The sequence below is a fragment of the Strongylocentrotus purpuratus genome, unplaced genomic scaffold, assembly GCF_000002235.5.
Source record: "Strongylocentrotus purpuratus isolate Spur 01 unplaced genomic scaffold, Spur_5.0 spur5_scaffold_15, whole genome shotgun sequence".
NCBI classification, from domain to species: domain Eukaryota; kingdom Metazoa; phylum Echinodermata; class Echinoidea; order Camarodonta; family Strongylocentrotidae; genus Strongylocentrotus; species Strongylocentrotus purpuratus.
Window position 1 is genome coordinate 4,513,186 of NW_022145600.1, and position 24,181 is coordinate 4,537,366.

Genomic DNA, 24,181 nt, shown 5'->3' on the forward strand with positions numbered 1-24,181 from the left:
AAGAAAGGGAAAGAGGAGGAAAGAAAAAATTAGATTTGGAAGTATAACCCCCTTCCACACACACACACACTTTTTTTTTTTTAATTTTAAAACAATTTTGTTTTATTTCTCCAGATGTGCAATACAAACCATAACATACAATTGAATAAAATAAACGTGTTCAATATTGATGCTTTTACATAAACATAATTAAACACAAACTTATTTGCAGGATATAACAAAGTAAACGTACCTAAACATAATATGTCAATTGTAAATGTTATTCACTTATATACAAAAAAAAAAAAAACTTAAACAAATCTGGAGGTAATTTCACTGGAACAATCCTGCCCCCTCCCTGCCCCCTCCATCACACAAACATACTCACCCACCCACCCCCCCACGCACACACACCACTCACTCAGTGGATGTCTGTTAACATTCTCAACTCAAGAAAAATATACTAAATAAGTTATCCAGGCCGCAAAATAGAGTTACCCTTTTAGCAGGCTCACGGTGGAGAAGAAAAAAAACAATCTTAATTAATCTTAAGCTGCTCCCACTTTAAGAAATGTGATCCCAGCTTTTCCATTTTAATTGCTATTTTCTTTTCCTCATCCCTATACTTAATTTTTTTTTCATCTTTTCTAAAGTTGGTACTCGCCCCCGATCTTGACATAAATGTAACATACTTCACCATGAAAATGATAGTATTACACATTTTTATTCTATATGAACTACCTACCAACCCAACAAATAATATCTCGCCATTCTAAATCTTTAATTTCATCTAAGTCAAAAAGTTGTATTAAAGCCTGCCATATCCTTTGAACGCTCCCGAAGGATAAAAATAAATGTTTGTATGTTTCTATTTCCTGCTTACAAAACGAACATGAATTATCACCTACAAAACCAAATCTATGAAGATGCTCATTAGTGTATATGGCTCCATGCAATAATTTAAATTTAAATTTTCGTTGTTTTCTAATGAGTATAGTAATTTTTGGTCTAACAAATATTTTTTTTAATTCTTTATCTATAAAATCATAATCATAAAATCATAATCACACACAAACACACACACACACACCTTTCTCTCCCTCTCTCTCTCTTTCTCTCTCTCTCTATTTCTTCCTCACCATCAATTATATGAAATTCTACTTATCCACCCAGAACATGAATTTATTGATAACCTAAATATTCATGGTAATGGCAACATTTTGATAAGGCGGCTCATATAAAATTGCTATAAATACAAAACTGACATTAATCGCCTGGGTTACAATATAAGGCATGTTTCAAGACCAGTTGGATTTCTATCAAATCATTTGAAAAATTCGATTACAGAGTTTGTACAAATTAGGTAGATGGTGGATATCTAGGATGGTGATTTAGCAAATAAATAGCTTAGCTTTGAAAATCATGGATCATTTCGATATAAGACAATTTCCAAGGGAACTATAATATTCATTCGTCTGTCATGTTATCCATCAAATCTACAGTTTCGGGTATTGCACAAAATTTTGATACATTTACATTTAAATTATTTTTTCTGAGTAAACGTGGGGTTAAAGCTGATAATAAAAAAGGGGAAAAACCCTTTGCATAGCTATGATTGCAGTCCAGAAAAATGGTAAAATAACATTAAAGAAAGGGGAACCCCTGGAGCATGGAATAAGAGGAGAGAAACTAGAATATGATGATGTACAAGACGGTTTGAATCCAGGATTTTTACAGAGTGGGGCACAGTATTCCGGTCAAGTTTTGACACAAATCGAATTCAGAATTTTCAACCCTGTTAACCCATACCTAACCTTTACCCTAAACAAAAACCTATACCCAACCTAAAACCAAATCGCAGCCCACACTCTGGCCCTATATCATTCACGAAATGAAGCCCTTGCAGAGCCATTTTTGGCGCAGGAGCAGCAGAATAATGTCGGGTCTCTTGAGCCCGCCCCATTCCCCCCCCCCCCCAGTGTTATTTAGGGTATTCGTATGCATTTTCCCTCCCTTTGAAAGCAACACCTATCTCACGTGTGTAAAGTCACTACAGGCCGGATTTTCGTGTATTACGGGCCGGACTTTGTTGCGTGAAAAGTACCCCTTTAACGGAGATTTTGGGAACACGAATGCGGTTCCCCGGAGTAGAGGGGGGGGGGGGGGGGCTCTAAAGAGTGGCGAATGCCTAATGTTGGCGAAAATCAGGGTTCGCCTCTGCGACATTAAGCGACTTTTAGCGATGTTTAGCGACAATTATTAGCAACCTTATTTTGGGAGAATGTTTGCCAAAGTGTTTGCGAAAGGTAGTTGGCGAATATTTGCGACTGTAAGCAAATGTTAACGACAGTTTTTGCGAAGATTAGCAAATATGTGCAAATCCTATTTGTGAATGTTTGGGACCTTTTGCTAACTCCTGGTACTCAATGGGTCAATTTTATATAGGAGCCATATATGGTAACGTGGTCGCTAGCATTGGCGAATTAAAAAGAAATTCAGCTCACCGTCTTACAACCGTTTGCAAAGGCTAAGAAAAATTGTTTGCTACAATGAAAATTGTTTGCGAACTTTTTTGTAACCGTTAACGAACCTTTGCCAATCTTTTACGTACTCTGGCGAAACCCCAAATTCGCTACATTCGTAAGAATTCGTCGCTATGTGAGATACCGCCTTTACAGATCGAGGTAGAAAAACGACGACAGCTTTAGTGATACCAAATTATTGCATTAATATTCCCCCAAACAAGATGCGAGAGTTCACCATAATCTTTATGGTCCGTAAACAAATTGCTTTATTTTCATCCTTTTAGCGTCGCCCGCACGGTCACTGACATTTATAGCCCTGTCGACACGGAACCATCACAGTTTAAAACATTAAAACAAATTGCGAAATCTCAAAGTTTTAAACGACGACCTTAGCTTACTAGCAAACCCGAGAGTTTAAACGGGACCGAGACAACGAGATGTATAACTGCAGGCCGAGCAAGCAGTCGTTCATGCTGGAATAACCTAGAAGTTCATGATGAACAGATTGGTTAAAGTTTGAAGGGGAAGGATATATCTTGAAAGAATGATTGGACGAGTTCTTGTTGACCTCCTGTAGATTTAAAATGGGTGAAATGGCAATAATTCTCCTGTATGATCAGATAACTCTCATATTAGTCCATTCCGAGGTGGTGTGATCCCTGTCGACCAAATATCAATTTTCCACTGGCTTTTCAAAATGGCATTTTTTGTTTTGTTCGTCATGGTAAATAATGATATTTCGTCACCATAACACCCTAGAAAAAAATTACAGTGGACATTACATATTCGGGTACCTCTCTGCCCGAATATTCTTTTAATTTCAAAAAAATATCCGGGGCTGTTGATGTTGGAAGGAAGAAAAGTTTACCATAATCCCGCCCCCCCCCCCCCACTCCGGGGTCGGAATGACCGCATGCGTGTTACCAAAATGTCCGGTAAAGGGAAACTTTTCGTGCGACAAAGTCCGGCCCGAGAATTGTAAAAAAAATTGGGTTTTTTTTACTTTTCACCCGGAGATGTCTGTAAGAAGGGGGTGATTTTCTTTTTTTTCTTTCTCTCATCTCTTTGGACTCCTGAGAAATTTATTCTGAATTTAGGGGGGTAAATTGAGCATTTTTTCCGTATTTAGGGGGGTCTCCAAGGCAGGAAAAGCCCGCGAAAAGCCCGCGAAAGGGGGGTTCGGAAATGTTGGCAGTCCTCAGAAAGGGGGTGCTTTCAAAAAGAGGGAACGAGCATACGCGTACCCTAAATAACACTGAGTGGGAGGGGGGCCGGGACCATAATGTCAACGTGTTTCATTTTTGCGTGGGAGATGAAATATATCTCGTGTTGTTGTGCGCGTGAGGTATGACTATGAGACGGCAGGCAAACATGTTTGTAAATCATGATGACTGGCTTCTTTCAATATTACACCGTTCTTCCAAATTCATACCAAAAGGTGCCAAGTCCTCATAAAAATGTAACGGATTAAAAGCATCAGTTGTATTTTAACAGATTAGGTATTATGACTTTCGAAAGCTCGACTACAGTTTAAATTTTATATAGAGAGCACTATCGTAAAGCTCTCACGAAATGCCCTCAAGGCATTAAACTAATGTATATTCCATACAAATCATGTTTGGATTACGTTGTAATGTTGGCATATTTCAAAAGATTAATGAAGTTGTCGTTATTTAGTTTCGGGGGGAAGTTTTCACGATCGTTTTATTTTACATTAAAACATAGGATGTAAGTTATGCGTCATTTTGTATTAAGACCAATCTGAATATGGCGCCTTATTGGCAATTGGCGTGAACTGGCAATTAATTTTCCTTTCAAGTTTAACAGAGTGATTACGAAATATGATATTAAAGTAAAGTGCTTCGGAGATTCACAGACATATTAATCACAAAATCATCCCATTCCTCAGAAATGAATTAAGAGCCTTCTAGCTCCCAACAGAAAGAGAGAGGTGGGAGTGACCACACAGAGGGAGATGTGATATCATGCACTGACAGAAGAGGGGAAAGGGCGGCCATCTTGAGGTATGACTCAAGATGCCTCTATTCTTTATGATTATTTGCCCAGCTTGACTATACCTATTACATCAAGAGATAAATTTCTGTTTGCAAATCCTCTAACCCTAAATTGAAAATATGATCGAAGCGACGGCTCAATGCTTGTTCCAGGAATTCTCATTCGTCGCTAAACTACGATAGAAGGATTAAACTACGAGGCTAAACTACGATAGAAGGATTAGTGGTATTTTCACCACGATATAAACCTGTCATGACATGACTACAAGCATGGGACTAAGAGATATATTACGAAAGTGTTGTTTTGACTAAAAAGAAGAGAAAGTGAAAGATCAAAGTAGCTTTGAGAAAAGGAATGCAATCTAAAAGAAAGAGAACAAAATCTTTCTTTCATAATTTTTTTGCCATTCCTTTTAAGGGAAATATGCAATAAAGTAATATCCTCTCTGAAATTGCAGATTTGTATGAATAAAATTATAAAATAATGACATGACTGCTCTGAATGTACTTGGGAAGATGTGTCTATCTTTCATTTTGTAGAGAAAATATCATTAATTTCTCCCCCAAAATCCCCATCCCTGCATGTCTGTCTCTATTCAAGCATGATAAAAGGTTGCATTTTTCAGCATATATTATTCATAGTTTAAATAATTTTGCGTGTAAACAAGCTCCATGACCGAGTTGCCAATTGGTCTCCAAGGAAATAGTAATCTTCATGACCTTAAAATTCATGGCCCTTTTATTTCGATTTATTTCTAATGGGATTCCCCCTCAGCTTCATTTCATGTATCTAACCGTTTGTCTGATATCCTCTACTTCTGCCTAATGGAAGTTTAAGGATGATATTATAATCCTGTAATCTACAATTTCTCTCTCTGAAATAAATATCTTGTTGCCATCAAGAAACATTTTTCCCTGAAAAAAACACAAAAAAGTAATTTATAAATCGCATCTATAGATGAGCGCTCTGGTTTTTGTACTAATTCGTTTAGATTACAATTTCTCCTGCGAAATAGGATCATTAATGGAATAATTTTGACACGCAGTTTTTTTTCCTTTCCATTCCAGAGAAGAACAACTCACATAAACAAATAAACAACAACAAACAAATAAAATACCAAAAACAAGCAAATGTCAATGAAACAATCACAAACATAAATAATGACGATGACAATGACATTAGCTTTAAGGATGACAATAGTGATACTAATACTGATTATGATAATAATAATTAATAATCATTATCATAGTAAAATCAATAATATTATTAATTTTAACAATAATGATAACAAAATAATGATAATAACAATAATAATAATCATCACTATCATCGTCGTCATCATTATTATTAATATAATCATCATCACAAATCATAATGCGCCACATATTGATCACTACAAACTATGAGCGATAAAGAAAAATGAAGCTTTTCCAAATTCAACGAGGAAACAATTCAAGTATAATGACTATATATATCTTATATTTCTATATAACAGACATACCCGCACAATAGATTCATAATTTTATTATCTTCCGTTTCTTTACTAGGGTTCCTAGTCATTAAACATTATTATTCGTATTTTATGTTATACGACCATCAGTCAGAACAGGAACAAGATCAACATATAATATTGGTGTTTCTCAGGTCACTTTGAAGCTGTCTAGCTTTGTTGAAACTTCCAATGTTATGATCATAATGGCCATTTCATTTTAATGATGTAATTCATTTTGTGTATCTTTTCCAGTCAATATTACATTTTTATTAATCTTATAATTCATATCAATATTGTTTTTTGCAATGAATAAATATGAACAAAACAGTCTGTGACTGCTAATCGTGTACTTTAACAAACCTGTATTGTATGAATTCAATGGAGAAACTATATCTTATTATACATTTTATACCTCTAGAGTTTGAATAGGATCCAACTACCTCCCTTTCACGTTTTAAGGAAAGTCACAAATATGAACCTAATAGGATTCAACTCTTGCAGAATTCATAGACACATTCGAACCCCTGAAGTTTAATGTTACATCTCAAGGGTATTGCTTAAGTCTCCATTTCCATTTCCATATTCATGTCAATGTCAATGTCAATGTCAAAATGACACCGCCGCCTTTTCTTGTAGAAATAGCTTCCTTTTTTTGGCTTGAATTTCGACAACATCTAGACTAGAATATAAGAAATAAGATGAGATCAAGCATAAGTGGAATACCATCGCCAATTTTCGTCAATTTGTTAGGGGCTTAGACATAAGGCCCCTCCCCTTCATACTGTTATTATATATGTAAGGGGGGCAATTCGAACAATCATTTCCTATAGCACGCTGTAAACAAAAATCACTTCACCATAGTGTTGAAGCTGTTGTATGATTCTACATTTATTGATAAGCTTTTCTGCATTTGATATTTTTTGGCGCCGTTCACGTAAAATATTCCACAGATGATTTCACTTTTCATTCTGTTGGCAGCCTGACATACAACATTCAAACAAAACGTATACTTAGAACAAATAATTTGTCAGTATCATTTACGTTTCTTTCAAGCAACTTCCTTTTTGAAGGTCAATGAAAACAAGAGAATTTGTTGTATGGCTGATTTGATGGATGCTCAATACGAATAGAATTGTATATTAATCGTTTATTTCATAAACAAGCTATTTTGCCCTCAGAATTCAATATTTAAATCCAGTTAGTACGTTTCTTGTCTAAATGACGTATCGCCTTAATCAATGGGTTTTATTATAGTCATAGTGTTCGGGAATAAGTCACACCACCACATGATTAATATTTATTTAGATATAAGCATCATCATGGAAGCAATTACAAAACAAAAGTAAAAGTAAAAGTAATAATGGAATATTTTGTTCGTGGAAGAAAAGAGCAAGGACGAAGTAGAATACTATAGTTGTTGTTTATTTTCGGGTTTTCCTCTTCTATTGTGAAGTGACGTGTATGCATTACTTAGTGGCGTAAAAAAGGTGTGCGTGAGTGAGCGTGAGTGCGTGTGTGTATGCATTACTTAGTGGAGTAGAAACGATGTGCGTGAGTGTGGGGGAGAAGGTGTAGGCACGTGCGTGTATGTATGTGCGCGTGGGGTGTGCGTGGGTGCGTATGTGTGTGTGTGTGGGGTAATGCGCTCCAATTTGGGGGTATTCTGAGGAGGCTAGGAACAGTGTGTGGTGGAAGTATGTTCGGGTGGTGTGTGTGTCGCATGTCGGGGAGGGGGGGGGGGGGGTAGTAGTGTGTTTGATTCGATGGGGTTATTTATTTTATGTTACAACTGATTTCATTTTTGTTTTCATCAATTGAATTCATGTCAAGGAAAAACAACTGTATTTTATTTCTAAAATTAATTTGTATTGTTTGGAATCAATAAAAACAAAACTATTGAAGAAACAAAAGTGTGTAGGTGTGCGGAGAAAGGTAGGCCTACCCATCAAATGTTAATGAAACAAAATAGGGAGAAAGGGAGTAAAATAACTGAAAAGAGCAAAACTTAAACATCACAATACGATGAAATGAACAAAAACTACCACGTACCCTCGTCTCGACCCTAGCTTGCCCCGTCGAAATGTATGAACATGTGAAGGCTGTGCCCTAATACCCCCTCCCAACCAGTACTGCAACAGCCCCTTGAATTAATATATTTATTACGAAATATCTCAACTATTGGTTAATAATCTGTTTAAAGGTATACAATTCCAGCTATAGATATAGGTCCGTGAATAAAACAATGCCTTGATAAAGCAAACCGTGTTGTTTGTTTGTTTGTTGTTTTGTTTTTTATTTATATATGTTTGTTTTTTTGAGGGGGGAGGAAGTAGTGGTGAAGATATTAGGGACTTTTAGATTTGCGTGGACTGATACGTGTGACGTCCATTCAAGACAGTGCATTAAAAGGACGTCGATCGTAGCAATCCCCATTGTCTTCGTGCGAATCTGAAAGTCCCTAATATCACAAAGGTGACCTAAACGGGGTCATATTTTGGACCCCTGACTACAGAGAGTTGTATATTGGTAGAGTAATATGGACCCCATGGAAGAACAGGACCATTGTGAAAATGGTCCTGGAATGGGCTATCCAACCGTTTGTCTATACTTTACACATTTATTATCATTTGAAATGTGTTTTATATGTATGTTTTATTAAACTTGTATGTTTATATGGATTTCGGAAATAAAAAACAAACAAACAAAACGTAACTGACTTTTTACAGGAGGGTAGGGGAGGCATAGGTGCATGGTACCCAGCTATATGGTGTTACATCGCAATATATATCACACATGACTTTGTGGAAAGGGAAATAGACGAAAAGAAGACTACCGTTGAGTATTTGCAAACGTAACATGGACATCTTCATTCTGTCTAATATAAAAACATAGACGTGAGAGTAAATTTAGCTCTAGAGATTCCCCGCGAAGTATTCCTCTCCGATTTACAAGAAGCGGGGTGGTATGACGCAATGGCACTATGATGTATTTTGTCATAACATACTATATAACGTCCAGTTAGTCCGTCGATGGTTCAAGTTGTTCAAAGAAGACTGGAGATTCTTCTTTATCATAAAATGGCAAAAAAGTATGATAACAAGTTCCCCAATATATTATGTAAAGGAATTTAATCTCTCTGACGATTTTAACCCATTGCCTACTGGAACCTGGTGGTCCCTGTGTTAAGCCTATGGGACCTATACAATTCAGTAATCAACGGGTTAATATGTTCTGTAAGATATAGGTATGTGAATACAATGACAGATATGGTATAACATGACAAAGCAAAATATGATATCTACAAGAGATTCAAAAATACTCCTTTCACAAATAATATACAGTCTGTGGATCCGCTATGTAAGATAGCGTGTGTACTTTAAATGAAATAGATAGTCCGACTGATGGCTAGACATAAAACATATAATTTGGTAATGAAATAGCGAGGAGTGCGACGATGTGAAAGAAATTATTAAAGAGCAAACTACTCGATTTATTCAAGAGTGTAATCCAAAACAAAGGCGGGAAACATTCATGACAAACTCTGAATTATTGATGGTGTATGCATGTCGTTGAGATCGTTTTGGAAATTATGTACATCGGGGAGCAATAACTTTTCTTAATGGAATGTGAACAAAAATCCTTGTCTAAGTTTGCTTTTGTTATAAAAACAGGATGTTTCTTTAAACTAAAAACGTCTACATCAAATTTTACGACTAGGTTCTGCATTCGTATATAGGGAGGTACCTGCAGAAATGTGTAATACATCCGCCCCTATATTATCTTCCATCATCAAACCCTGTCTCTGTCTATCTGTCTGTCTTTTCTCTTTCTCTCTCTCTCTCTCTCTCTCTCTCTCTCTCTCTCTCCATCTCTCTCCCACTCCCTCTTTCTTCCTCCCTCTCCCTCCCTCACCCTCCCTTCCTCCTCTCTCGTCCTCCCTCTTCCTCTCCCCCTGCCTCCCATCTTCTCTCACACTCTCTTCCTCCATCTCACTCTCTCTTCCCCTGCTTCGCTCTCTCTCTCTCTCTCTCTCTCTCTCCCTCCTCTACATACTTCTAAAAGTTTATATAAATAGAATTGTCTTGATATACATGATGGAACAAATGAATTTTCAGGGGATATGAACCTGTGCAACTCAAATATGTAACCCTTAGTTCTTTAAATTTGCTTAGATTTGAATATCTCTATGGAATATGACCACATTTTCCCCATGAACAAAGGTCGATTTCTATAAGAGATCGATTAAATCGAAAAGTTTACACTACCAATAAAAAGGAGAACTTACAATTACCAAATTAATGGATGACAAAATTATGAAATGTTGAGGGAAATATCGTAAAATTTGGCTGTTTTCAGTCGGGGGTTCGTTCCATTTTTTTTTATTAACTTACTTAAAATTAATGTCTGGAGCCACCTTCTAATATGTTCCTTACTGAGGTCCTGAATGATGATAGGAATATAAAATTTGCATGGTATTTTAATCCTTCCCGTCTGGGAAATAGGCGAAATTACACGCATGATGTCACTAAATTTGTATGGAATCGGGCCTTTTTTCGACAGAAAGGCTTACAACGCCCCTTATTTTCATATATGTTTTTCACATTACAGTTCGGGATCTTAATCAGGAAGAATTTACATCTTTGAAGTTCTATTCCAATTAATGTTTCCAATTGATCTTTCAAAGAAATAATTTGATTCAAAATATTTAAATATTTAAAGAGAAATAACCTAATAACTTATAAAACTGTATGCGTTGATATGTGCAAGGTTTACATGTCTTTAAATGCTCAACAGTCGAAGATTGACGTTTGTTCATTTTAATTTATGTTATTAGAAATTAGTTTGGGTAATAACGGAATCTAAATTTACAGGAAGGAATGAAACTTAGAGTGAATGTTCAAAAAAATTATATTCATCAAGCGATATTGGTATTTAACAAAAAGGGAAATGTATTATAAATATGTAGCAAGCAAATTAAGAAAAGAAATCTAAAAACACACATGTGTATAGTATCCTCGATCCACACGCGTATCACTTTGCCTCTGTAGTGCTTTAAAGTAGACGTTATTTAATGCAAACTTCGTAATTTAACAAAAAAATTGTCTTGCTTTAAAAACCCTTCTAGTGAAGATAAACAAATGAGAACTAATTCCCTTACCAAGATCAGTTTTAGATAATGAAATGGCCTACATCGTTCGATAAAACCAGTATGAAGTAGGATAGAGAATGATAGATCCATTTTCCTAGTGACGGAGATAAACGCCTGTAAAGTATTATAATGTTGGAGCAAGCAAATTCAAATCACATGTAGACAAAAAAAGTCATCCATACAATTGTTTTTGTTAAATTTCATTTATTCATATTCGACATTTATTTAAACATATATAATAATGTGATATATAATGATATAATATAATACAAAGTAATATAAATTAATATAGAATAAGAGAATTTCTGTACACTAACAATAATTGAGTATGCTATAAACCATATACATTCATGACAACACACTACATGTAAATTAATAGAGATTTGTATGTTCATATGTTATATATATATATATATATATATATATATATATATATATACTCATCGACACACACATAGACAAGCACATAAACTCTCTCTCTCACTCAACCCCCCCCTCTCTCTCTCTCTCTCTCTCTCTCTCTTTCTCTTTCCCTCTCTCTCTGTCTCTCTCCAAAATGAAAAATACCCTGATAGACTCGACGAGGAACTATTCATTCATCTTGATAATAGCATCGAGGGGGCGCAAAATAATCATGATGTAAAACAAAGGCAAACAGGTTTTAATGACCAAGTTAATATCTTTAAAATACAGTGTGTTCACTAATTTCGTTATATTTCGGGCGATGGGAGCAGACAAGCGCAATATTTTAACATGTAAACGCTCTAGAGAATGCACTCTCTGTTTTAGTCCTCATTATAAAACATTTTACTATTCGTCGAGTGTAACCTCATAGTTTAAGATCATTAGACATGCACAAATATTGATTACTGTCCCAAATGAATTTAATAGATGCTTTATATGTATCTAGATTCTAGAATAATCACATTCTAATTATTTTGCTCTGTAATTTTGATTCTAATGAAATCCTATAATATATTCCAACAAATGAATCTTTTTTGAGAAAGGATATTGCAATTTAACCAATTTAGGACTCTCAAAACTTATCCCTTGATAATTGCACATTTGAATACAACATAATTGATATCTAAAACCGAGTCTTTCGGCCATTCATCATTTATATAAGCTAATAAAGATGATAAGCAATAAAGATGATTAAAAAAAACTTTGTATTAGAACGGAAGATAACCAAAAGCCATGCGAATGCAGCCTGTGGGCACAACACGAATGACGGTATAGTCGTTGTCTGAGATAGTTTATATCTCTAAAACAAAATGTCCCCTATATAATTATTCTACTTATCTCATTTAACCCGATGCAAGGACAAAAGTCACGTTAGACGAAGGGAAATCTTAGAATTGAGAAGTGACTTTTATAACCCAAAATCAGACGTAAGATTTAGTAGAACAGGGACCAGTATAGGTCTGGAGAAGTACTAAGGGTTATGCACGGATGGGTATACCTGCTTAGGGCCGTTCCATTCTCTGATTCCGTAGGTGAATCCCTCTTCACGTTCCCTTTTGTAGCCCAGACAATGTGAAACGTACCGTACTCCATCGATAACACGATCGCGATTACGATGTTGGTGCCCGTAGACGTGGAGAAACGAGCCCAATGTCCTTACCTGCGCGTCCAATCCATGGCAGCCCGCGTACCGGGTGAAGTTGAAACCTTTTATCGAACCCTGTCTCTTGGGAAGCAACAACGGCTTTCCAAGATGGCGTCGTTCGTGGACGATACACCGATCGTCTTCGATGGTTGACTTCACAAGTTCTTTGCGCGGCAGGAAGTGGCTGAATGTGATGACGGGCGCGTCGTAGATCGTCTGCGTGCGCGCGTTATTGAGCTTGCAGAAGAATTTGGCGCGTGGCATACCGAGGTCCTTGGGCCAGGCGCAGTTGTGGTTGTCCATCCAGAGCTGGTTACAGAGCTTGACGTCTTCACGGAGATGACTGGCAGTGATGTGAAGTGAGTCTTGTTTGTCGTCCTCGGGTGTTGCATACCTTGACAAGGATAACAGTTAGAACATCTCAGTACATTGTCAATATCAGTCAACAGTTCCCATTTTATGATATACAGAAATTGCCTTCATTAAATATTTTGATCAGGACTTGATGAACTTGACAGTTGTAATGGGTGTACAACAGTTTGTACTCATAGGTGTTAACTTAGACGTTCAACGAGACAAGTGGTTTGCGGAAGAAAAAAAATTAAGAGATAGCAACCGTAGCTATTCAACAAAAAAAGCATTGATGATTAACACAAAAGATGATGTTGTTTAAGGTTTTGTACCGTACTTCCATGAAATTTCATGAGATTGAAGGTAAACAAACTCTTTTCTTGATTTAAGCTATACAGGTATACAGCCACGCAGCGAAAACTAAAACCTAAAATGCAAGTGAATGCATGTTGTATCTTGATAACTGACCATTGTTTTAATATAATATTTGATAAAATTTCATTAATCATGACTATGATCTAGGAATCAAGAAAAGAGAAAAAGTAAAGTCTAGTTACCATGAAAATAGAGGGACTATCCACACCGCGTCACCATCTGGCAGGACCTCTTTGCCCGGGTCAGTTCGGACTCCTATTGTCTCACAAAGGTCCAGGATCCGCTCAAATTTCTCCACCGAGTTCATGTGATTGTTCATGATGTTTCTATCTTTGACCCACAACTCGTGGTTGCCTGTAAAATGGAAACAGAGAGAGAGAGAGAGGAGAAAAGAGAGACAGATGTCTTCAATATCCACCTTTAATCATAATAGATTCATTCTGCTTTTGTTTACATATTTGTTTAAAAACATTTCTTTAGAAAATCAATCATGTTTTTGGTGGATTATAAGCAAATACAAAGTAAAAGACAGATCAAGAAAATCAACGGCTTAATATCTAGAAGCAGAGTGAGGCGAGGTGATCTAGGAGACAAATATATAAATAAATATTATCACTACCAGCATGAATTATAGGAAAATCAATCATGTTTTTGATGGATTATAAACAAATACAAAGTAAAATACAGATCAAGAAAATCAACAGTTTAATATCTAGAAGCAGAGGGAGGCGAGGTGATCTAGGAGACAAATATATACATAGATCTTATCAATACCAGCATGAATTATAGGAAAATCAATCATGTTTTTGATGGATTATAAACAAATACAAAGTAAAATACAGATCAAGAAAATCAACAGTTTAATATCTAGAAGCAGAGGGAGGCGAGGTGATCTAGGAGACAAATATATGAATAGATCTTATCACTACCAGCATGAATTATAGGTTTATTAATGCTAGCCCAAGCGGAAGGAATAAATGCGGAGTTTTTTTATACAAAAGTTAATAATAACAGAAGAATTCATACTTGGGATAGGAATTATCATATTTTTGTTGCTCTTGTTTTTGTTGGCGTTGATATTATCAATATTATTGTTATTAATATTGACGCCATCTTCATCCTAATAATTATCATTGCTCTTGTTGTTTGAGTATAGTAGTAGTAGGAGTAGTAATGGTAGCAGTGATAGAAGTAGCAGGAATAGTAGTAGAATTAGTCGTAGTAGTAATTGTAGATGTTGTAGTAGTAGTAGTAGTAGTAGTAGTAGTAGTAGTAGTAGTAGTAGTAGTAGTAGTAGTAGTATAAGTATTAGAGGAAGAAGTAGGAAGAGGGGAGTTGGATTGGGAGTAGGAGAAATAATGGTGGTGGTAATTGTATTGGCAGCAGAAATAGATAAAGAATATATAATAGAATAAGCAAGGAAGAACATTTGCAAGAAAAGGGAGCTCCTAAGCTTGACAAGGAAAAAACAAAACAAAACAAAATTCCGTTCTTGTATAACGCATATCACGTTATGATGTAACGTCCCTTTGCGATATAATAAGAATAATTATGATGATGATAATACCAATGATAATGTTCAGGGCAGCTAATCAGCGTCAATGTTGTTCTTCCTGAGGGCCTGCACTTGTTATTACCCAAGCAATTGACAGGTACCCATTATACACCTATATGTGACGTTAGTGCCGGGTTTGGATTCTTATGGTTTGTGACGCTTCCATCTCAAGTCAAGTTACCCACCAAGAACAGTTGACTGCACTGCTTGGTACCGAGTTTATTTATGTGATCTTTCCTAAAAACGTTTTAGTGCCTATGAGAGATATCATCAAAATTATTTAAGTAATTGATGCTTACTGATATCTGCATTAGATTAGCATTTAAAGAGGCAATCAGATCAGCGAGATATGGAAAACGAAATAATAATCGTAGCCAAGGTTAATTTTGTGATTGGTATGCTAACGATCTGTTCCTATCTAAGCAGTTAATCAAAGGACTTAATCGGATGCTGCTACGAGAAGAAAAAAGTGATGGAAATAAGGATGGGACAAATTAAAAAGCAAATAAATCTTTGTAATCCTAACCACGTAGAAATTTTGACCGTATCAAAAAGTATGATCCAGTTTTTCTTCAGTATACAATTTTTCAAGAAATAGATGTGTGGCTTAAAGGTTGTCTATCATCGTTGATTCGAGTTATGATGCAGAATATACTATGAATGATTATAGGGCCGGATTTATAGTAGGCCTACAGGCAAAAGCCTAGTAATTGCCTTACAGGTATCTCCAGCTATTTTGATTAAGGAATTACTAACATGGAGCAACAGTTTGTTTCGTGACAGGAATTGCTACCAGACCTATACTGATCCTTTCAAATAATATCCCAGGATTTCCTGTAATGCTTGCTGTATGATCAAATATTAACCAAAAAGAATTTGCATATAGAAAAAGAGAAGCATACAGAGCAGACACAAAAATACAGAATGGACATTTATTTAATTAGTCAAACTTATTGGAGTCGCTCGCATGGAATTAATCAGCCATTATCTTTTTCTTTTCCAGTATTATATTTACTATATGTTTTTCTTACTATAGTTCGCTGAGACCTCTCTTCGGTTACATAACTTCTAATATGACATTTTTGAAGGTTCAATCAAACCTTTTATAGGTAAAGGTATTGCCAGGGATTTGCTATTTTAGTCAATTTGACACATTTTAACAGGCAGCTCTAGTATATTTCGACTTCACCAAACTCTGTGCTTATTGAGCATGTGCTATTCATTATTGTGTCTCAATGTTAGATATGACATTGCTGAATTTTCCTTTCGCAAATTTGTAAATCTCCGACAAACCCCATTCTCCAATAATATATTAACAATATATAAAGTAAAGAAAAGGATTGTGATATTTACAGATGGCTTTTTCGAAGGTCTAAAATTGTGAAAAAGAGAGGCAAATCTTTGTGTGCTTTCAGGGTATTCCAATTTGTAAACGGGAACGCTCCCATTATCACCCCCCCCCCCCCTCCTTCAACCCCCGCTGAAGCTGAAGATGACGATATTTTTAAAGAAGATGATGTATATCAGGAGATTAGAATCATACACTACCTGGTACGAAGTAAACCGTCTTGAACCTTTTGGTGAGGGTGATGAGACTCGACTTGAGAAGAGGAAGCTTATCAGTGACGTCACCAGCTACTAAGATGACGTCGTTTTCGTACCGATGGAAAGGCAGTCCCTCCAGCCATCGAAGGTTGTCTGGGTGATCGACGTGGAGATCGGATATTGCGAAGATTCGTGCCATGGCGACGTCGATGACGATAACGAAGGTGATACGAAGATGGAAGAGAAGATGACGGCGATTGCAAAATTACTTTTTGGTGGGTTCAGTTGGTTAAAGAAACATCCGGTGTCCAATCTTCATGAAAGAAATAAATGTGTGGTCTGGAAGCAGAGGTTGAAAGAGGAGCTAAAGCAACGCCGGCTCTCTGAAGAGAGAGTCTTGCAATTGCGGAACCTTTCTCATCGGTGGGCAGAATGGAACAAGAGCTGTACAGAAAAGGGCGGTGGTATAAAAATTAATTCCCTTCTATAAAGAAATAGCCGCACACGTTTAGCTGCTCCGTCATAGAATCAGAAAATAAGCATCACTATACTACCTGGCTTGAACAAAATCAGGATCATCGAAAATAAGTCTTAGGTTCAAATACGTTATTGTCGAAGGTGCGTGTTCAGAGCATGTTACAAGAGAAATAATCCAATCAAAATGCAGATATTAAAAGACGATCATAAACTTTTAGTCGGTGTCAAAAGTTAGATAATTTTTATGGAGGAAACGAAATATGGTTGTGCCCGCATCTAACTCGTAAATTAAAAAGTACTGAGCAAGTATAATGTATAATTGGCCGGTAGTAGACAACTGTCAGCTTTCACTGAAAGCTTTAAGCAAAATGACCTTCTTATTGATTAACATCAAGCTCTAGAGATAATTCACAGTTCTTTACGGATAAATTAAATATTTCGCGCATATTTTAATATCTTTACTATCGTTATAATACACATCATGTGATGACTATCATACAACTCGTGAGTTGCATACAAAATTTCCCAACGAATTTCGTCAGACCTGCAAAGATAATGTCATCGTATTCATTTTGACCATAATTGTGACATAAATGGGTAAAACAAGGGGATTTTCCTTTCCCATACTTCATAGCCATGTGATTATCGCAACCGCAACTTCCTGTGGTTTCGTCTTAGGGGATTCCGAGTATGCTAGGCTAAAGTTGCGTGTATGCGGTGGATGTGTGCGTGTGAGTGTGTGGTGTGCGTGTGTGTGTGTGTGTGAGTTCAGTGTATGAGTATTGAGGGTGTGAGTTATTTGTTTGTGCGTGTGGGTGTAATGGTGTTATTGGTACGTGTAACTTGATTTGTGTGCGTGGGTGTGTGGAGGAATTTGTGGGGTTATAACTGACATGAAACTATGATGGTACCCTCTCATCACTGAACTATCATTCCAGTTATAGAGGCGTCACTTTTCCTTAATCCTCTTCCCTTCTGTCTCTCTCTCTCTATTTTTCTCCTCATTTGTCCCTCCATTTCTCCCCCTCCCCCTTCCCTCTCTAATTCCCTTTTCATTTGTCCTTTCTTTCTCTCCCTCTCTTTTTTTTCTTACTCTCTCCCCTATATTTTTCTCTCTTTCTCTCTTGTTCTTAATATTCGCAGATCAACGCTAATTGCTCTCCCTATTCCTCACTGTAATGCCTGACATGTATCATTTTCCATTTGATGATTATCATATAAATTAATAGCTTTAAAAAATTATAACAAGACATGGAAATGAATATTTGAAAATACGCACTATACAGTTTTGTAAAAAAAAAAAAAACTCTCGCTCCTATTTCCTATTTATGGCAAGTTAATTCGTCTTGTCAGTTAGGATTTTTGTTTTGGTATTTGTACTTCAATTGCGTGTGTAAAAGCATATTTTGAAATGTAGGTCGGAGGTTGAAATCGAATATGAAACTGGAAGTCATTCCACACCGGATATCCAGTAATCTACTATAATGACGTCGTAGTCATTTATTCGAGATTTTTCCTGGTTCTTCCTGGAGCTAACAGACATTTCTAGTAAATGATGTCACTTAGTAAATCTAAGGGAATTAAGCTAAAGGATGTCCGAAAGTCACCACTTTTCCTTTTAAATGTTATCATATAGTATATCTTAAAGCTAAAACGCGTGCTGGTGGAAATAAGCATTCTCATTCCTTTTAACGGTTATATTAGAACACCAATATTTGAACCTGAACTTGGAATTAATCTTGATCTATATTTCCCCCTTTAAAACGCTCAACATAAAAAACAAAAACAAAATAGACAATATTGAACAACATGATGAAAGTACAAACAAATATAATGGTTGAAAAGTAGTTTTACTTTTCAACCATTATATTTGTTTGTACTTTCATTCAACACAAAACCGAAATTCTTTTTGAAAAGTGGATATATTATCAAAATTTATGATTGTATGAAACCAATCGTGAGATGGTACATATAACGAGATTGAAAAGAAAAATCTGCACAAAAGTCGAGGAGAAGAAAGTTGTATGGATCTCGACAACGGTATTGGATATTATTTTAATTTCCTCTGTAATTACGATAGTATGAATAATAATTGTATAGGAATGTTTGTTTTATTCTTATGCGGAACCGTAAATTATCCTTCATAAATGCATATAACGTTTGCAAGTTAGAAGATTCTCATTACATTTGGAGCACTGTGGTATATATATGCAAAGGTTCGTGACTCTTATACGACAGGTTGTGGGTTCGATTCGTGCTCGATGTTTACGTCCATAGACAATGCGATTTTCCCACATTTGGTCCTCTCTACCCGGATGTGAATTGATTCTAAGCAATGCTCTGGCTAATATAATTGCAAGGTCGGCAGGTATAGGGCAGTATTAAACCGACGTGGCTATACCCTGGGTAAATAAGATACAATCATTACTTAATTAGTTTTAAGCTAATGCTAATTAGTGCATTTGCCTTTTTCTTATACACCCCCCCCCCCCCTTTCGTCTGAATGGGTTCTGAAATTTGTATCACTCCTGACACATGGGTAAAATTATACTTATCCGTTTCATCCTGAAAACCTGCCTCTCAAAGGAAACGTTATAATATCTTCTTTGGAAATTATTGACATATTAACAGGGCGTTTATTACCCCCACCCCAAGCTACAATCCTGAAACGGAGATGTCCAGGGAAGGGTGCAATTTATCTGGGACAACTCTTTAAATAGATTTGGAAATTTGGATAATAAAGGATTTTTTTATGGCTTAGGGCAGTTATTTAGGATGAAATTGGGAAATCAAAATTTATGACCTATTATCTATTTTTTTTACACAGCTGCGCACATTTTACAAGGCAGTGTCATATACGTGATCTGTTTTCTTCTCATTTGGGATTTGTATGTGTTTGCTCATTAGAAATGAGTTACCAGAAGTAGTTTTAAATATGTTTTGGAAAAATACCGAATTACACAGCTACCCCACCAGGTAAGCGTGCTCCTATCACCCTCCAAAAATGAGAACTCTGCCTGCTAATAAATAAATAATAAATTCTTACTTTTGCAGGACCCGAATTTAAGTTGGTTTCAGGAATGCACTTAAACGTTATTTCCTCCAGCATATATTAAATGGCTATTTGTAATGGTTATCTGGCGCATTTATACTGTCAAATACCTCATTTTGAAAAGTCGCGATGTTTCGCGCACCCGTTTACACTTGTGAGGAAACATCACCGACTGAAAAGCTCAGTGATGTTTTGGCGTGTTTCAGTTGGTAATGCGCATGCGCGGCACTCCGATGCAAACACTTTCCTCTTTCTATCTTTCCTTGTTATTCTTTGTTTCTTCCTTCTATCCCCTTCTCTTATGTTATTCTTTGTTTCTTCCTTCTATCACTTTATCTTTCTGTGTTTCCTTATGTTATTCTTTATTTATTCCTTTTATCACCTTCTCTTATGTTATTCTTTGTTTTTTTAATCATTCTATCACTTTCTCTTTCTGTCTTTCCTTATGTTATTCTTTGTTTCTTCCTTCTATCACTTTCTCTTTCTGTCTTTCCTTATGTTATTCTTTGTTTCTTCCTTCTATCACTTTCTCTTTCTGTCTTTCCTTATGTTATTCTTTGTTTCTTCCTTCTATCACTTTCTCTTTCTTTCTTTCTTTCCTTATGTTATTCTTTGTTTCTTCCTTCTATCACTTTCTCTTTCTGTCTTTCCTTATGTTATTCTTTGTTTCTTCCTTCTATCACTTTATCTTTCTGTGTTTCCTTATGTTATTCTTTATTTATTCCTTTTATCACCTTCTCTTATGTTATTCTTTGTTTTTTTAATCATTCTATCACTTTCTCTTTCTGTCTTTCCTTATGTTATTCTTTGTTTCTTCCTTTTGTATCACCTTCTCTTATGTTATTCTTTGTTTTTTTTTATCATTCTATCACTTCCTCTTTTTGTGTTTCTTTATTTTATTCTTTGTTTCTTCCTTCTATCACCTTCTCTTATGTTATTCTTTGTTTTTTATCATTCTATCACTCCCTCTTTCTTTGTTTCCTTATTATATTCTTTGTTTCTTCCTTCTATCACCTTCTCTTATGTTATTCTTTGTTTTTTATCATTCTACCACTCCCTCTTTCTGTGTTTCCTTATGTTATTCTTTGTTTTTATCATTCTATCACTTTCTCTTTCTGTCTTTCCTTATGGTATTCGTTATGTTAATCTCTGTTTCTTCCTTCTATCACTTTCTCTTTCTGTCTTTCCTTATGTTATTCCTTAAGTTATTATTTGTTTCTTCCTTCTATCACCTTCTCTTATGTTATTCTTTGTATATATCGTTCTATCATTTTCTTTAAGGGCGACATCTAGCTCCGCTCCTAAAGTTACGTCACCTAACATCGCGATGTTACAACTGCGAGCGTTTATACTTGCCAAACACGCCAAAACACGCCGAAAGATCACACTTCGATTTGGAATGTTTTGGAATTGGCATTTCTGCCGGTAATGCGTAGTTGCCCTTGGTAACATCGCGGCCAGGCTCCGGTTTGGCATTTTTTGGCGTGTTTGGATGACAGTGTAAATGCCCCTAGCTGTCAGCTTTTTCATCTCGCACCCATTCCTTGCATGTTTAGGGAATTTGCCAGTCCCATCTACTCTATAGTATTATTCTCCTTCGCTTTCCTTCTCGCTTAACCCCCCCCCCCCCCTCTCTCTCTCTCTCTCTCTTTCTCTCTCTTTCTTTCTCTCTGTCCATTCTACTTCTTTCTCTTCCTCTTTTAGCCGCAACATGTTGTATTTTGTTTCATTTCTCTTTTTGTCTCAGTCATTTGTTTGTTTTATGCTTATATGTTATGCCCTGCTTTGGCAAATTCATTGTACTGGGCCATGTAAGCTATATTGTGATATATCTCTGTATAATTACGCTCTATTTGTACCACTGTCTATTTTTATTATGAAATAAATGTTCATGTTTTTAAAAAAAGTATTATGCTTTGTTAAATTTGCTTGGAACATGAACAAAAGTAACCAGCCAACAAGAATGTTCCGTCAAAAATAGAGTTTGCGTAGAATCATTCGCTGCCGCCGAAATTGCGTCCTTGAATAAATCAACTCCTTGGCAGAAATTAGCTAATTTATTTCCAACGTAGTGGAGTCTCTCGATGTATTTAAAACATGTTTATTCCAACTCCCCCAAGGTGAGGTAAATATCTTGAAATAATTCCTTGAAATGCTAGAGTGCTAGAGTGCCATAATGGCAGCCATGCTTAAGCCGGGGTAATAATCTTGGAGCGCCAGGAGTGTCAAATCTGAGCGCTATTAACAAGAACCACCTATTATTCATAAGTTCGCCTACCATCTTCGAAATTCTTTCATTCAAGTGTTTTCTAAACGAAAAAATCTGACAACAAATTAATTCGTGAGGTTTCAACGGCTTATTGAGAAACTTAACCCTAAAAGGGCTGGGCTATTTGAGGTCTTGATACGGCCCCCCCCCCCTAAGATCTCCTTCACCTTTTTACCCATAAATCATATATTTTTTATATTTAAGCATTCCTTTTCATTACATGTACGTTAGACCATTTGAAACAATAATACAACCAAAAAAGGGAAGAGCTAGATTATTCCTTATCTCTTGTTTTCATAATTTGTTATGTATTTCATTGTTTTTTTTTCTATTTTTTTTTTTTTTTTTTTTTTTTTTTTTTTTTTTTGTATTTCTAACTACAACTCAACTGTTTCGACTCCCAAAACAAAACACCTAAACTTAAACAAGACCCAATAACAAATGTTTTATCTCTTTTTAGGAAAAATGACATTTCTATAATAAGTTTTGTACACAAATCACGAAAATGAGCGATTTTCGGGCTGACATGCAAAGACAAAAGGTCACGTGACTTTGTAACTGTAACCCGATTTTCAAAAGAATTGTTTTAAAAGATGCGCAAGACCCGAAAGAAAAAGGTCAGCGAGCGGCGGGGCGCCATCCGTATGCGTATATACAAGCAATACGTTATTACAAGCAATACAATCACTACCAATAATGCTTATAGCAATAATTTTCTGAAATATTCTCACTTTACATCTTATTTATAACTTGTCGTATCTTACTGGAAAATAAAGTCGTAAAAGCCTTCCAATATTAAATATATGTTATATTGAGATCGACATACCTCTTCCTCAATATCAATTTGATCAACAAACAAAAATCGGAATGATCCTGCTTAGCTGCTAGGTCGTATCAGATACAGGAAAATGACCTAAGCGATTTACTCAAAAACATGAATTTTATCTCAAATGCATTTCTTAAAGTTCATCCTTTCAACGTTCACAACATAGCATAATATCACACAATTGAACCGTAGTAACCGTAATCACAACCTAAATATGTCACTTTAACAAAGTGAAATATAATTTTTTTTTTTATACAAAATTTCAGGATTGGCTTGTCAAGCAACTAGGTCGTATCAAATCTATTCAGTAGCTCAATGAAATAACCCAAGATATTTAGTTTTCTCGAAATGTATATTGATGTTCATCCTTTCAAAGTTCACAACATACACCAACATTACATTAAGAGAAATAGTAGCAATCATAATCCCAAATAAGGTATGTAAATTTGACAAAATACCAAATATACAATATTTTGGGATTAGCCTGTCAAACTATAAGGTATACACAATTACTTTAAAGGTTTTATTCAAGAACATGGTTTCTCTCTAAAATAATGTTTCCTAAAACTCACCCTTTCAGTGTTCACAACATAAAGTAATAATCTACTCATAGCAATCACACTCACACCCAAAATGTGTTACTCTGCCAAAATGGCAAAATAGAGATTAGCCTGCCAAACTATGAGATATACTCAATCACTCAATAGAGTCATCCAAGAACATGACTTCTCTCTCACATATGTTTATTTAATTATCAAATAACTTGCCATTCATCCATTTGAAGAAAAAAATCATTAAAAAATGAAGTTTACAAAATGTCGGCTATTCAACATATTTCTTTGAAAGATTGAAGAAAATCTAATAAAAAACATTTAATTAGGTTCAGTTGCAACAAATATTCACAATATTATGATTTTGTCAATAATTTACCTTGCAGATTTTCTACTTTGAATCTACAGAG

General features: G+C 35.7%; 1 protein-coding gene across 1 annotated transcript; it reads right to left on the reverse strand.

Moving 5' to 3' along the window:
• Positions 1 to 11,446: 11,446 nt before the first annotated feature.
• On the reverse strand, positions 11,447 to 17,091 carry LOC115923992. The gene is made up of 3 exons (XM_030985409.1): positions 16,600 to 17,091; positions 13,679 to 13,850; positions 11,447 to 13,164 (listed from the first exon to the last, which is right to left on the reverse strand). Exons 1-3 carry the CDS (start codon positions 16,793 to 16,795, stop codon positions 12,597 to 12,599), a joined length of 936 nt encoding a protein of 311 aa, XP_030841269.1. The 5' UTR covers positions 16,796 to 17,091; the 3' UTR covers positions 11,447 to 12,596.
• Between the last annotated feature and the right edge of the window lie 7,090 nt (positions 17,092 to 24,181).

Coding starts and splice junctions, on each gene's coding strand:
- LOC115923992 (XM_030985409.1), bottom strand. CDS start 16,795: ATGGCACGAATCTTCGCAATATCCGATCTCCACGTCGATCACCCAGAC. Junction 13,851..16,599: donor GACGGTTTACTTCGTACCAG/GTAGTGTATGAT, acceptor TCCATTTTACAG/GCAACCACGAGTTGTGGGTC. Junction 13,165..13,678: donor ATAGTCCCTCTATTTTCATG/GTAACTAGACTT, acceptor ATCCTTGTCAAG/GTATGCAACACCCGAGGACG.